We start from the raw sequence: 15,129 nt of genomic DNA on the forward strand, positions 1-15,129 counted from the left end.
CCCTCTTTTGTTTTACATCCTTGGCATATCAGCATAAAGTTCCCCCAGCGTCTTAGTCTAGAAAGTACTAATTACTTCCTACTAGAACCACTTAGGAAGAGATTTAGCCATGCGCCCAAATCACCTGGCACCATAGCCCAGGTCTTCATGGGTATTTAATAACAGAAACTGACAGGCAACTGAAGACATCTTTCAAGCTCCTCGGATGGCAGATAAGTCCTCGAGGAGAAGATATGGACTGGTGATAAGAAAGGCCGATCTGAAATTGTTCACATGGATTACGGGATAGTCAAAGTAACAGTGGAGCCCTGGGGTCACTGGGCTGTGGCTCAGGTCCAAATTCCTAACAGCAGTGTGGCTTTGACTAGGGCACCCAACCCCTGCAGTGTGTTTCCTCCTTTGAAAACCAAGGACGGACAGGCCTAAGCATCTTTGCTTCCTTCCATTAGGGTTGCCCAAAAACAGCTGTGTTGACCTCCACTGCTAAGAGGGGAGTTGTGGCCAGCCACTCAGAGGGGGTTCATGGACAGCAACTCAAAGGAGGTTCAAGGTTCATGGACAGCTTCTTAGAAGGGGTTCATGATTTGTGGCCAGCTTCTTAGAGGGGGTTCATAGCCCATAGCTAGCAGATGTGCATACATAGATGAATTTGTTCTCTTCATATTTGCTATTCTTGTCATGGGATTGGTTATTTTGAAGACACCACTTGGTTCATCTTTGAGTTTTCGGTTCTGCTGTTGCTTGTGTCTGAGGTTGACTGCTTTGAAATCATACAACAGTCTAAGGTCAACAGGGGTGCAACACTGTGCTTCCGTTAGAACGAAGGCAGGAGACATTAAAACTGCAGAGACCCTGCTCATGGCTTTGGAACACCAACCAGGAGCCAAGGGTTTCCAGAATAAAGATAAGAAAAGCAATAGAGGAAAGAGTACGTTTATTATGAGGCATGAAAACGTAGGAACGTATAAAGGAATACATCATGAATTAATGCATCATTTACCCAGTGGAAAAAAATAGCCAAAAATCCACGAGCAAACTGGACTGTGAGATGATTATATATTTAATCTCTAATCACTTTCTTTCCCCATCATCTATTAGTAGCAGCAATTTTAAAGTGACTACCCGAATAACACTCAAGAATGCTCATTTACAAAGGAACCAGTGCAAGCTACTCAAACCGTGAAGAACGCAGGCTTGGGCTCATCTTCAGAGAGTAGGAAATAGGAACCCTGAACACTGTTCACGAAGAAATAAAAAAAAAAAGCAAACTGTACTTCATCAATGAAAAAGAGAATATAGATAGTATAAAACATTCTGAACCCGTGACTACAACGATTACGTTTACTAATGTCTGTTCAAGTACTGATCCTCAATAAGCACTCAAACGCTCAGCAAAAGGACCGTGAGACTGGACAGGCCCGGACAATGCTTCCTTTGAAGTAACAGGGCCACATCGACAGGAGGCAGGTGACCCTTAGAATACTGTTGTTGGTTTTATTTTGTTTTGTTGTTTTTGTCTATAAAGGATTTTTAAAAGTGTGTGAGTATATGTGTATGTACATATATGTGTGTATATATATATATATATAATATTATCTGCAAGGACCCATGGAACATCTTACAACAGCTAATTAAGAAGTTTTTATATAAAATGAGTAAGATACCAAAAGGAACATTCTAAAACTCAATTTTATGGTGGTGATGACGACGATGACGGTGATGATGGTGACCACGATAAGGCAAAAATATGTTTTCTTTGGCAAGAAGTTGTTAGTTCCTTACCAAATGTTGGTTTGTGGGCTTTGTAGAGACCGCAAGAATACTTTGGTTACTCACCAAAAGAGCTATTTAACGGGCTGAGAGTTCATAAACATGTGAGCAAGCGTAACAGCAGTGGAGAGCTATGGCAAAGTCATGTTGAAATCAGTTGGGTCACCATTATTAAAAACTCTTCCTTCAAAAAGCTCCTTTCTAATCTTGGCCTGGGTCTCAGGCTTTAACAAAAGTTCTTTGATCTGTTTCACTTTGGACTTCAGCTCCATCCTTTCTCGGTGCAAAGCTTCGTTAATTAAGTCTTGGGTTCCAACTGGTTTCTTGCCTAAGGGGGAAAATTATATGATACATTTAAAGTACAAATATCAACGGAGGACATTAAATATGGCAATTGACTTTATCAAAATAAGGCTCAAAAACCTTTACAACATTACCCACATTTCATAGAAAAGATTGCATTTGCCAAAAATATATATAATTTACACAAACCTCAATTTACTGTAAATAAAGATCACTGTGTGGTAAAAGCACATGGGGGGGACAAACAGGAAACATTGTGGACTCACTATACTCATGGTCATTTCAACAGTGACAAAGTGAACTTAGCACTTGATAGCTGTGTGCAAGTTTTGGCCTCAGATAAAGTAGTCAAAGGATCGAAGCAATGTAAACGGCAGAACAGTATTCCGTCGGCGACCAGTCCTCTCCCTCTGCCCTTTGAGTCGGGCAGGCGGTCCGAAGTGCCGGCTCCCCCTTGTGCGTGTTGTTCTTCTGTAAAGTAATTCCTTCTGCTGGTCCCAGCACCCCATTCTTTTCTGTTGTGTCGCAGCAAAACCGAACTCATCAATCGCGTCAATCACTAGGTGATCTCCGGGGCTTGAACAAGACACTTCACTAGCACATTGCGAGTCAGTCTGCGACTTAGCGGAGGGGCAGCGGACCGGCTTCAGCTCTCACTTCCGGTTGTTATCACTGCCATCGCCATTCTGATCTCCCTCCTCAGCTTTGACGGAGTTCCCCTCCCCCGGCTGCTTTTTGTTCTGTGTCTCTTCTAGGTACTGCTGGACAGCCTTGAGCACGGCGTTCTCCACCAGCCTCTTACTGAGCCTGACCAGTTCAGCATCCTCAGGCTCCTTTCGGTCCTTCTCACCTACATTCCACAAGAGAAGAGAGGTCACTCAGCTCGTATTGCCATAGCAACTAGGCCACCAGGGCCCAGCTAGTTCAGCTAGTTAAAAGAGCAAGTGTCCTTCACTCTGGCAAATGGGATCTATAGTTCCAACAAGAGTGGGTTGCTTTTTCCCTAGGACATTTGTCCAAGCAGGAGCCTGTCTATTCCTGCAAACTTCACGCTGAAAAGCAGCCCGTTACACCCTTGCAGCCTTTCATTTCTGCATGGCTCTGTGCTCCTCTCTCACCCAAAGCTGATGACAACTGGGGAGCTGCTGGTACTCACACCTGGGGTCTCAAGTGCATGAATTCACCAAGGAGATCTGGGTCTGCTGCTCTCTCTCTCCAGTGCTAACTATCAGGGAATCAAGATGGCCCCAGTCATCTTACAGGTTAGGGCCACTCATGTTAAAACACTTAGCATAGAGATCAGTTGTTCATAAACTCCCAGCGCTCGCACCAAGACAGATGTAGTAATAGCCATGGCCAGTAGCAACTGGTTTAAAATAGGACCTGGGGGTTAGCATCCTATTTTCAAAATCTCAGTAATCACTGTAATTCTAGAGACAGGAAATTCTAGGAAGGGTTAGGGTCCTGGTGGGAAGTGCCCTGAAGTCACTGCCTTAGGGTCATTTTTCTGTCCCGCTGGTGATGGTCCAGGTGTCAGCATGTAAAGTATTCGCTTTACTGCTGTGACTAAGAGCCTCTCCTCTCCTCCCGAGTCCTTACACTATTCTATACATCACCCATCACACTCCAAATCCTCTCTATCCCCCGGAAAGGTAAAGGGATTCTTGTGCTACGCCAGTCAGCACCCTCATTCCCTCCATTGGCCTACAGGCTGGAAAGCAGATGGACGGAGTTGAAGAAGACAGTACATTGCCCGCCCACCCTAAGATGAGCTCACTGTGGGACAAGCCAAGGGCTCATGACGACCAAGCCAGGGCTACCCCTGCATGCTCAGGGCAGGATACCATGGGTGTGAGCAGGAACGCTGATGTTATTTTCTATCTTCATATGTAACAAGGTGTGCCCAGAATCATACCTGGGGCCGCCTTCAGAGCCCTGTTATTAGTCTACAGCACAAGTGTGGGGTAGCCACCCCCTCCTTCCCAGGGACAAACATCCCAAATGAAAGGGAGGATGGGTTAAGACCAACCTAGAGAGATGCCTTAGCAACCGCTTCCCCCTCAAGTGTGGCAATACGGCCACACACAGTGATCAGAAGTTTGAGCACATGTGCACTGAAAACATGTTCAGAATCGAGGAAGCTCTGACTCAGGGATAATTACAGAGAGCCTACTAAACAGATACTGTGAAAAGCAAGAGAAAAATCGTTACTAGTATAACTTTAGCAACAGTTCGGATTTTTCCTAGTAAGAATGCATGGAAATGTTGCCTGATATTTAAATTATTTGCTCTCAGTCTTATATCACAGTATTTACCCCATACAGATGATATTTCTATATGCACTACAAGTAACTGTTTATATAGTGGCTCTTCAAATTTAAAATAGAAAATGAGATGCAAAGGAAGGGATGCTATTTAAGGACCTTTCAAAACATGACTTTTAAGATGACTTTCTAAATCTCCTACCCAGGCTCTATACCCAGGCCAGAGACTATGATTTTGTGGACTGTTCTAGAACTCCAGCCTGCTTTCTCCGTGGGTAAGATAACAAGATTGAACTTAATTTCATTTAATAACTCATTCTCCAAAATCCATCTCAGTTCTAATATCATGTACCTTGTTATTTCTGTTAATCAAGTGTCCTTGTGACTTTAAATGTTAAGATATTTGAAATGCCCAGGGGTTCTGGTTCTGTTATATTTACACACTCAAGCTGCAAGTTCAAGGCTAGTGTGGGCCACAGAGGAAGGTGGTGATCAACGCCTTTCCTAAAGAGAGGCTGCAGAGCCTCCCACAAATGGCGATTTCCCTTCCGGTGGCCCTGTGTTTGTTCATACTTTACTAATATCCATGCCGATCAAACTGAAAACATGGCTATCTTTGACACTTTCCTACCCATCGTCAGCCCGCCTCATTGCAGAACATTGTTAATATGTGCTACACAATCTGTCCGGTCTTCAAGGCGCCTGACAAATGCCCCCTGATTCACTTTTCTTCAGTGTCCCTTTCAGACTGGGCGTGGCGGCACTCACCTCTAATCACAGTGCCTAGGAAGCAGAGGCAGGTGGCAGATCTGTGAATTTGAGGCCAGCCCGACCTACAGACCAAGCTACAAGACAGCCAAGCCTAGAGAGTGACGCCTTATCTCAAAAAAACAAAAAATAAAAAAACAAAACCAAAAAGCGAACAAAACAACAAACAAACATTCAATTTGTTAATTAAGAGATCAGATAAAATATTCCTTCTGTCCTCCACTTACTAGAGAAGTGAGCTTACATCTCAGGACTTCCTGAGGTTTGCCTAAACAGCCACTACTGTATCACTTCTGGTTCAATTCCAACATCCTTAGAAGTTTCCAGATCATTCCTTATTGCTAGATGGCCCCGCCCTTTCCCTTCCCACTAACATTTTACCTACTTCATGGAACTTTCCTTGCCTTGCTCAGAGGGGAGGGCGTGGCTCATTTGGCCATTCCATCACTTCCTCACGAATGCATCCTAAGTAGTTACTCTACGCCTATAGAAACAGCCTAAGTGTTTACTCTATGCCTATAGAAATAGTCTATATTCTCTCAGCCTCTAGAAATACCACAGAGAATAAACCATTCTGGCTTTCTTTTTTAATTCTTTTATAAACGAAGGACATTCTTTATTAATTCACAAAGGCATAGTCTGGTGCCTGGGAACACGGTTGAGTCAGGAATAAGCCTGCATGCAAGCAGGGAACCTGCACTTGAGTCCCCTGGCAAACACATGAAGAGCTGTCTGCAGTCATACATATCCCCAGTACTGGCACTGGGGAAGCAGAGGGGGGGGGGAGAGCCTGGGGCCCACTGGCCAACTATTCTAACTAAGCAGTAAACTCCAGATTCATTGAGAAACCCTCTCTCGAAACATAAGGTGGAGTGTGATCAAGGAAACACCTCCCATCCATGTCTGGCCTCTATATGCATGCATACACATATACACATACATGTACCCACATGTTCCCACATGTACCCACATGTACACGAACACAGGTTCGAGGACAGAAACTACAACGGCTGCCTTACCTTCCTCTCTGCTGACACATGGCACAGCTTACTCATTACAATGCTCAGTAACGTTTTTTGCCTAGTGAATGTTTTATTGAAATTCTTGGAAGCAGTAGCAACAGTTTTGGATGTTATTATCATCCTATATAAATAGTACACCATGGCCAGAAATTTAAATGTAAAATTAAATCTAAAATAAGAGCAGAGAATTTCAAAGTAATTCAAATGCCTATGTGAAAACTTTACATTGACTTTCACTGATGAACCTGATTGGTAAGACAAACTATTTCTACCAATCATAAACTAACAATCCACGATAAGTAACTATTTCACCAATCAAAAATAAGCAAACTAACAAATCTTCCAGATCTGACCTGGACTCCAGCATCCCCACATAATTTCTGCAAACCCACCCAGGCATTAATATTACCCCACAGCAAACGGGTCATGGTGGCACCGGCCTATAACCCTAACCCCACGGAGGTTCAGGCAGGAGGATGAGAAGCACAAGCTGATCCTGGACTACATAGGGAGCTTAGGGCCACCTGGGATACCCGAGACCCTGTAAACATGTTATCTGTGTGTGCACGCATACACATGTGTGTCCAGGGAAGGGTCATCACAGAGATCTATAAGAATGCAATAGTCCAAGAAACCAGAATCTTCATTCCAGGGAGAACTTGTTTTCTAGTTTTCAGTAGAGTTGGTGCAACTTACAGAGACATTTTCAGATTAAAGTTATGCTGTAATTTTCCTCTGCTTAACAACTGCATAAGGACAGCAGTCTCTCACGCTGACCTCCAAGATAAAGGGCATTCCCCCGATGCCTCGTTAATAACAGCAGCTCAGCACAGTATGCCAATATACACAACTCTTCTTTTGATCCCAACGAGATACTTAAATAAACAAAAATATTCCTAATAAAAACATCAAACTCTTGATCCATGCATCCCTTCTTGGTTTGTGTGGTATACTGACCGTCATACACATGGAAGAGCCTAGCTTTTGCCCTTGATACTTACTGTATGTCAGAAGTCTCCCTAACATGCCTTTAGTGGCAGTGTTTGAGACGGAGTCTCCCTCTGTAGCCCAGGATGGCATGGACTCATCACAGAGCCTAGAACAGCTACGACAGACAATAATCCCTCTCTCAGCCCTCCAAATGCAGGAATTATAGCCATCGACTACCAACACCAGACTCCACAGTGTCTTCTATAAAAAATATAAAAGGAATGAAAAATCTTTTAAAGCTACAAAATACAGCCAAATATGGTGGTTTACACCATTGACCCTAGCATGCGGAAAGCTGCAACAGGAGGGTAAATGGGAGTCTAACCTGCATTTTATGGTGAGTTTTAGACCATGCTGGGTGATAAAATAAACTCAGCCCAAAATATCAACCACTAAATGAAAACGAATCCACTCAGTGCAGGGTATCCTGAAGGGTACAAAATTTAAAATGGTTTCCAATAAACTTCACACAAGTAATTAAGAGTGAGCAGCCTCTACACATGTGGCATGATCTATTCATGGTCTGCGCATATCAGTCTTGCTTTCTTTATATCTGCTGAGCTCTTTGGTACCAATATAGGTCAGTGATTAGGTTTACTTTTTTGTTATCATTAAAATAAAACAGGGGTTGTGGATTTAGCTCAGTGGTAAAGCGCTTGCCTAGGAAGCGCAAGGCCCTGGGTTCGATCCCCAGCTCCGAAAAAAAGAACCAAACAAAACAAAACAAAACAAAACAAAACAAACAACAATAACCAAAAACCTCCTCGCTGGTGGCAAGAAAATTTTAGGACTCCTGGGATCACTTAAGGTGAGTCTTAGTGTTATTCAGATGATCTTAACACATGAGCTGAGCTGACCCAACAAAAGCTGGGCTGATGTCACATGAAAGGCTCTATAGATTGCCACCTTCTTCCTAGGCACTGCCAACATCCAAGTGCCTATTTGTACCAGCGAGAATAAATCGATAGATAGTAATATAATTTTCAATCAGAAAATATAATACGAAGATGATAGGAGAGGAGAGGATGGAGGGAGGGCACACACATGTATATACATGCACACACACATGCACACACCCACATGCACACACACATGTACACATGTACACACACGCACATGCACACACATGCACACACACATGTACACATGTACACACACACATATACACACGCACGCACACATGCTCACAGAGGGGGGACATATCAAAATGAGAGCCTTCACCCCTGAGAACATCAGCAGTTGTCATTGCACACCAAGTGTCAAAAGCCTCATTAGGGCAAGCAGAGCTTCTCTGAGCCCTGAGGCAGCAACAGCTCCCTGGCTGTCACTATGCCACACAAAGAACATACTGTGTTATACCATGAGCCCTATAGGTTCTGTTCGCATTACCATGAGAAAATGCAAAGGAAGAAAAGCTGAGAGGTTTATGAATGCTCAGAGGCATGTACACAAGAGGAAGGCTGGTATGAACGTTTGGCCCTGTCATTCCAGGCCATGCTGGAAACTACAAATGGGAGGGGAGGCCCTTGATCCTGTCAGGACTTGGTGCCCCAGTGTAGGGGAATGTCAGGGTGGAGAGGTGGGAGCGGGTGGGTGGGTGGGAGAGGGAGAACCCGCAGTGTGGCAGGGGGGAAGTGAGATAGAAGGTTTCTGGAGGAGAAACTGGAAAAGGGGATAACATTTAAAACGTAAATAAAAATTAATTAATTTGCTGAGGACTGCAAGCCAGTCAGGAACGCCGCCCTTGGTGACGCTTCTGAACACTCAGGTGACTTTTCAGGCCTGCAGTCAAGACTGTTCAGATGGCCAGCCCCATGCCTGTATTACAGAACCAGGAAGACAGAGGCTGGCGTTAAATGCCTGGGGACAGTGCACATTACCCAGTAAGGGCTGGGGGCTGAGAAAACAAATGAAGGAAATGAGTGAAAGGGGAAACAATTCCCTTAGATCTGAACAAAGCCTTCAGCATCTTCCCAGGACTTCAAAATGGGCACTTGCTCTTCTAGTAACCCAATTGTGTCTGGGTTTTTAACTGTGGCCATGTATGGGGGTCAGACACGGTGGCCCACATCTTTTATCAACATAACTCAGGATGTAGAGGCTGGCAGACCTCTGTGAGTTCAAGGCCAGCCTAGTATGCACAGGGCAGCCAGAGCTATGCAAAGTGACCCTATTTCAAAAACAGAACAACAGTAAAAATGTACAGGTGGTCATCAGGCGTGGCCAAAGACAGTCGACGTCATAGTCACAGTGAGATGACACTACTCGCCCGTTCAAATGACTCGGTTAAACGGACACAAAACACTAAGGGTTGCTGGGAATATGAAGCCAGCCTTCTAATACTGGTGAGAATGCAAACATCCCATTTTGTGGAGTTTGGGGAATTTTTATAATAGTTGACTACATTCTCACCACTATCCCGCAATCTCACCTCTAGCTTGACTTGGAAAAACAGGTGAATGCAACCATGTTGCTAGCCGAACCGCTCACAGCGCTATCTGGAGCTCTACTCAAAAGTGCCTTAAGGGGTTGGGGATTTAGCTCAGTGGTAGAGCGCTTGCCTAGCAAGTGCAAGGCCCTGGGTTCGGTCCCCAGCTCCGAAAAAAAGAAAAAAGAAAAAAAAAAAAGTGCTTTAAACTAAAAACTACCTAAGCAGCCTCTGTCTCCTGGATGAACTGGAAGGCTGTGACAGGCCCGTGTGATGAAGGAACTACAAAGAAAGGAAGTGCTGCCCTGGCTATAGCACAGACCATCCCAAGGCAACAGAGGCCAAACCAAGGAGGATACGCACTATGGGATTTCACCTTCCATGTTACAGAGAAGCTAGCTGGAAAACAGGGCGGTTGTTTGGGGGAGCTGGGAGATGAAGAGGAAAGGAAGTGAAAGAATTTTGGAGGGTGGTGGAACTGTTTATGATCTTGCTTTGGTTATTAGGACTCCCGGGTTCCTTAAATCTCACAGAACTAAACACGGATATGAGATGTGCTGCGTGTAAAACAGACTTCGCTTGTTAAAACTGGTGAGAACAGTTTCTTCCCAGTACGGCCTCTGTGGGGTCACCACGGGGCTCCCTGATGAGCCTGCTTGTCACTCTGCCATTGGGCTGTGGCTGCCCATAAGGATGGCTTCCTGGCTCCTCACTATTTTAAGGCACACCCCAACCGCGACTCTGTAATCTCATGACCGCAGGCCTGCCTTGTGGTTGCTGTCCTTGTGAATCATAGCTTTCTGTTGTGCTCAGTATCAAAATATTTTCCATAAAGTTGATGGGAGTGACTTGTGATTGGAGATTGGAGCCAAACAGACCGTTTCTCCTTTTCCTTTCTCCGTGTCAGACATATCGGCCGCTCAATCTGCTCAAAGAGTACAGACTCATTTGGCACCGGCGTGAGGCTGACAGGTGACGGTCACTGCGTTCACCTCTGGTTTTGAAGCCTGCTTCCTGAGGGTGGCAGGCTCTCTACAGTTTGTTTTCTTGGGGATTGGCTCTGTGTTATCTGTAGACTCTCCTGAGTCCACACTGCAATTAGTGTCACATGTAAGGAAACTGTGGAGTTTCCTCCCTGCGTTTCAGCTCCTGCTTTTGTTCCAGCTGGAAAGTGAGAATTTAAGGTCCCTCATGGTCTCTAAGATCACTCTAGATCACTCAGTGCAAAACTGACCAAGATGTATAATTCTGAATCAGGAGAAAAAGAGGTAGATATTAGTAATACAAATCTGGGCCCACAGAAGTGTCAGTAGAAGGGTGAGTATCATGTTTGGGATGAAGAGAATGCCATAAGCATACATTTTCAAGAAGTCATCATCTCTTGATCTACAGGAAACATGAAGTATGGAAATGGAGTCAAGCTTAGAATCGTAGCTGCCATCTTATTGGCTGTCTAGTTTAGGAGCACTGGACTTGGTAGCTGGCTTCTGGGCTCTCAGTCATCACTAAAACATGTGCTTGCCAATATGAACGCTGTCCCCCCAGGCTTGTATTCTAAAGGAGGCCTTACCTAGTTCAAGCAGAGAGGAGGGACTCTCCCATTGTAAATGCTGTACTCACCAAGGTAGGTCAGCGAGTGCCTGTTCCAACCAAGCATTAAATAACTTAAGGCATAAGCTATGGCTGCCACTTAGGCTCTTTATAAGCAATACAGACACGCCCAGGTCAGGAGGAATGACAGGCTGAGAACATTTCCACGGGTAGCCATGGCGATAGCGTGGACAGTTTCCTCAACTCATTTAGAGGGAGTCCAGGATTATAAAACAGGGTCAGAAACATTATCCAACCTGGTTTACACAGTGAGGTAAGGTGAGTGTTAAAATACAAACAATGGCACCAGAGGTTTACAAAACAATGTGTTGGTTTCTACAGCCTCAGAGATGGGAATCGGAGTTCTCCCACTTAAGACCAGAAGCTTAGTCTACCCGAAACGTCCGCCCAGGCGGGTATCCTGAGATCTCTCAACCTGGAGCCAAGAAGGTAAACATGAAAATTACCAGTGACTGGATGACTGACTGGATGACTGACTGGATGACTGACTGGATGACTGACTGGATGACTGACTGGATGACTGGATGACTGACTGGATGACTGACTGGATGATTGACTGGATGACTGGATGACTGAGTGGATGACTGACTGGAGAAGCCGGAAACTCTGCTTTCAGTCACAGGACCTCCCTCTCCACTGAAAACTCAGTCTAAGTAACTCACTGACTGTCACAAGATTCCTCCTTTCCTCCTTTGCCTTTCCGTCCCTTCCTTCTCTTGTCTCTCGTCTTTCCTTCCCTGTCTTCTCTCTCCTCTCTTTCCTCTCGCTTTCCTATTTCCACCTTTCCTTCCACAAACATCATCTAAGCACCCTCTGTCTGTGGTAAGTACCTGCATCATGAAGATAGAATACAGAAACGAACTCAACATGGCCCTACCTTCAGAAAACCTGCAACTCAATAGAAATGCATGACAATAAACAATACAATGTCATAATACTCCGAAGGGAAGAGGACTGTGGAGTGGAAACACATATAAAGACTGGCAGGCGAGAAGGATGGCTCAGCAGGTAAGAACACTGACTGCTCTTCCAGAAGTCCAAGGTTCAATTCCCACCACCCACATGGCACCTCACAACCCTGTGTAAGCCCAATCCCATGGCATTTGACATTCACTTCTGGCCTTTGCGGACAGCAAGCATACACATGGGACATAGACATACATATAGACAAAACACCTTGTTTATGTTAAATAAGTTAATATAAAATTTAAAAGACTGTAGACAAGCCTGGGGTGTGACTCAGTTGGTAGGGTGCTTGCCTAGTATATACAAAGTCTTGGGTTCATAAACTGGAAATCCTGGGACATACCTCTAATCTTAGCAATCAAGAGGCAGAAGCATGGGGTCAAAAGTTCAAGGTCATCCTTTGCTATATAGATATCTCAAATTCCAGGCCCAGTACCCTAGCCCAATCATCATCGAGAGCCTTCCTCTGGTAGCTAATGGGAGCAAATGCAGAGACCCACACCAAAACATTTAGCAGAGCTCAGGGAACCCTTCAGAAGAGGTAGGACGAAGAATTGTAGAAGCCAGAGGGATCAGAGACACCAGGAGAACACAGCTCACACAATCAATTAAGCAGGGCTCAGAGGGGTTCACAGAGCCTGCATGGGTCTGGGCTAGGTCCTCTACATACATGCTGTGGTGGTCTAGCATGGCATGTTTGTGGGACTCCTATCACTGAGGGCTCTCCAATTCCTTTGCCTGCTCTTGGGATCCTTTTCCTCCTATTGTGTTCACCCAGGCTTGATATGAAGAGGCTTAACATTATATATATAATATATATATTATATATGTGTGTGTATTCATATATATCATACATAATATATACATGTATAGATATATATACACATATATACATATATAGAGAGATATAGAGAGATATGATATCCCTGGAAGGCCTGGTCCTTTTTGAAGAGAGACAGAGGAGGAGTGGTTCTAGGTGAGAGGGAACTGGAGGGAGTGGAGGTAGGGGAAAGGGAGGCTATGGTTGGGATATATTATATGAGAGAGAATAAATAAATGAATAACTAAATGGTCAAGTCTAGGGCAAATTACCCAAAGCCGGGTGCTCAAGTCAGATCTTGTACATTGAGTCAGTGTTTCCCAGGTGGACGAGGTATGCATCAGCTTGGCATGACGTGACACGACCTGGCATACTGCTGCTGTGACCTGTGTGGCTAATGGCAGTCTTGATCCAGTGTGTGGTAACTAATGAGGTAAGAAAAAGAACCACCGTTGGAAGCTCCTGGGCCACGCTGAGGAGGGTGCAGGATGAAACTAAACTTCCATGTTCTAAGATATACACAAATTTTAAAGGCTAATCTACAACAATGGTGGTTCATTCCAACTGCTGGGGTATCTGTCAATTCTTAGACCATTGCTATGTGTGTAGGTGTGGTTCTCACAGACCTATTACTTAATAAGAAAACACTACATTTGCTACTGACTAAGTGATGTCTTAATTCTGTTGTAAATAAGCAGACATCTCTGGGGGGGCACTAAAATATCAGTATAGAGTTGGTGAGACCGTCACAAACTCTTCGCATGTGTGTATGTGCACACACATGTGGGTACATGTTTCTGTTTTTAAGCAAAGTCTCTAGCACATTAGCTTCCTCAAACTCCCTATTTATCTAAAGACAAGCTTGAACGGGTCATGCTTCCCTGAACCTCAGGATTACTGGGACTACATGCATGTGTCAAGCATGTTCAGCCTACACGACACCAGATATCAAAACCCAGAGCTTCATGCATTCTAAGTAATTATTCTACCAATTGAGCTACACCCCTAGCCTGAAAACATCTATTGAAAGAAAAAGTGAAGTATTTTTAATTATTCAATATTAACTGTCAGCCAACTAAACAAAAGCTCTTCTGAACGAGTGAGTGGAGTGTGTTTCAGATGGCAAACGTCTCTGGTTTCTCAGGTTTAAACATCACATAGGTTAAGTGTCACTGCTTTGCTTTGATGACCAGTAAACACCTTTCAAATTTTGAACATGAAGACCAGGGCAAACAAGATTTCGGTCACTATGCTTGCTTGTGAGCCCTGGCGAACCATGGACAGAGTCCACTGGGCACGGAACAAGCAGTAATGGTGGGTGACCGTGAACACAGAGCACTGAAGGAAGAAAGGGAACAAGATGGCCAACCAGCCAAAGTCAAGACAAACACCATCCGTGGGCGTATACAGTGAAAATGAGGAAGGAAACAGAGTAACGACACCCTGAGGAGAGACTGAAGCCTGGTGACCTCTTTATGTGCTTAGCTTTAGGGGAAAATGATTGAAGAAAGCAATTTTATTAGGAACCTCCCGCAGAAAATCAAACTAGCGTGTACATTTACATTACATTTACAGGTGGTGCATAAATGGACATGCATCTGGTCCCTCAGCGGGCGTTTGCTTCTGGACTACTGACTTCCACGTAGAGAAGGACGGCTACAGTCAATCCAAATGTCAGTAAGACACCAACACAGAAGGCACCAGGCGGGCAAGGGCCAGTCACCACTGTGCGGGGCTTCCCGTGTGGGCCACGAGCTTGGTTCCTACAGGGAGTGGGGTGCGTGAAACATGCACAGAAGGAGACCAGAGATGGCGAACTCAGCTCGCTGCTCCTCCTTATGGAATGAGACAGAGTCTGGCTCGCTGCAGCTGCTTGACCACTTCCCTGGAGCACTGAGGGCAAGTGGTCAAGGCCACCACAACATCCTCTAGGACCCTGCCCTACACATGGCTTCCTACTTCTCCTGCTCACCAACCACCCGCTCCTGGTAAGTGTGTTCACGAACTCTCTTAATAACAATAAGCCTGCCTCACATAAAGTACCTAGTATGTGGACTTCCTCCCACACATGCGAGAGCAAAGCTCGCTCCAATGTCTACATGTGTCAAACGAGAGATCTGGAAACTGGGTTACTTAACTCTACATTTTCTAAAACCTCCAAAGCTGTAACTCAAATACAGATCGGCT

The 15,129-nt window shown here is 44.8% G+C and overlaps 2 protein-coding genes across 4 annotated transcripts in view; both read right to left on the bottom strand.

The window, feature by feature from the left end:
* Window positions 1–916: 916 nt before the first annotated feature.
* The window catches only part of LOC116893555 (A-kinase anchor protein 7 isoforms delta and gamma-like), a 135,695-nt gene continuing 121,482 nt past the window's right edge, over window positions 917–15,129 (bottom strand). Inside the window, exon 10 of the mRNA XM_032895268.1 lies at window positions 917–2,098. Coding sequence (XP_032751159.1) covers window positions 1,902–2,098 — 197 coding nt within the window. The 3' untranslated portion in view covers window positions 917–1,901. The remainder of the gene's footprint in view (window positions 2,099–15,129) is intronic.
* The window catches only part of LOC116892952 (A-kinase anchor protein 7), a 30,321-nt gene continuing 16,109 nt past the window's right edge, over window positions 918–15,129 (bottom strand). For 2 of the 3 annotated variants that reach the window (XM_032894903.1, XM_032894902.1), the window contains one exon: window positions 918–2,923. In XM_032894903.1, the coding sequence (XP_032750794.1) occupies window positions 2,727–2,923 (197 nt within the window). In that variant the 3' untranslated portion in view covers window positions 918–2,726. Of the gene's footprint in view, window positions 2,924–11,165; window positions 11,218–15,129 lie in introns of those variants that run through there. The other variant, XM_032894904.1, reaches the window with a different exon arrangement.

Source organism: Rattus rattus, chromosome 2, assembly GCF_011064425.1.
Source record: "Rattus rattus isolate New Zealand chromosome 2, Rrattus_CSIRO_v1, whole genome shotgun sequence".
Taxonomy (NCBI): Eukaryota; Metazoa; Chordata; class Mammalia; order Rodentia; family Muridae; genus Rattus; species Rattus rattus.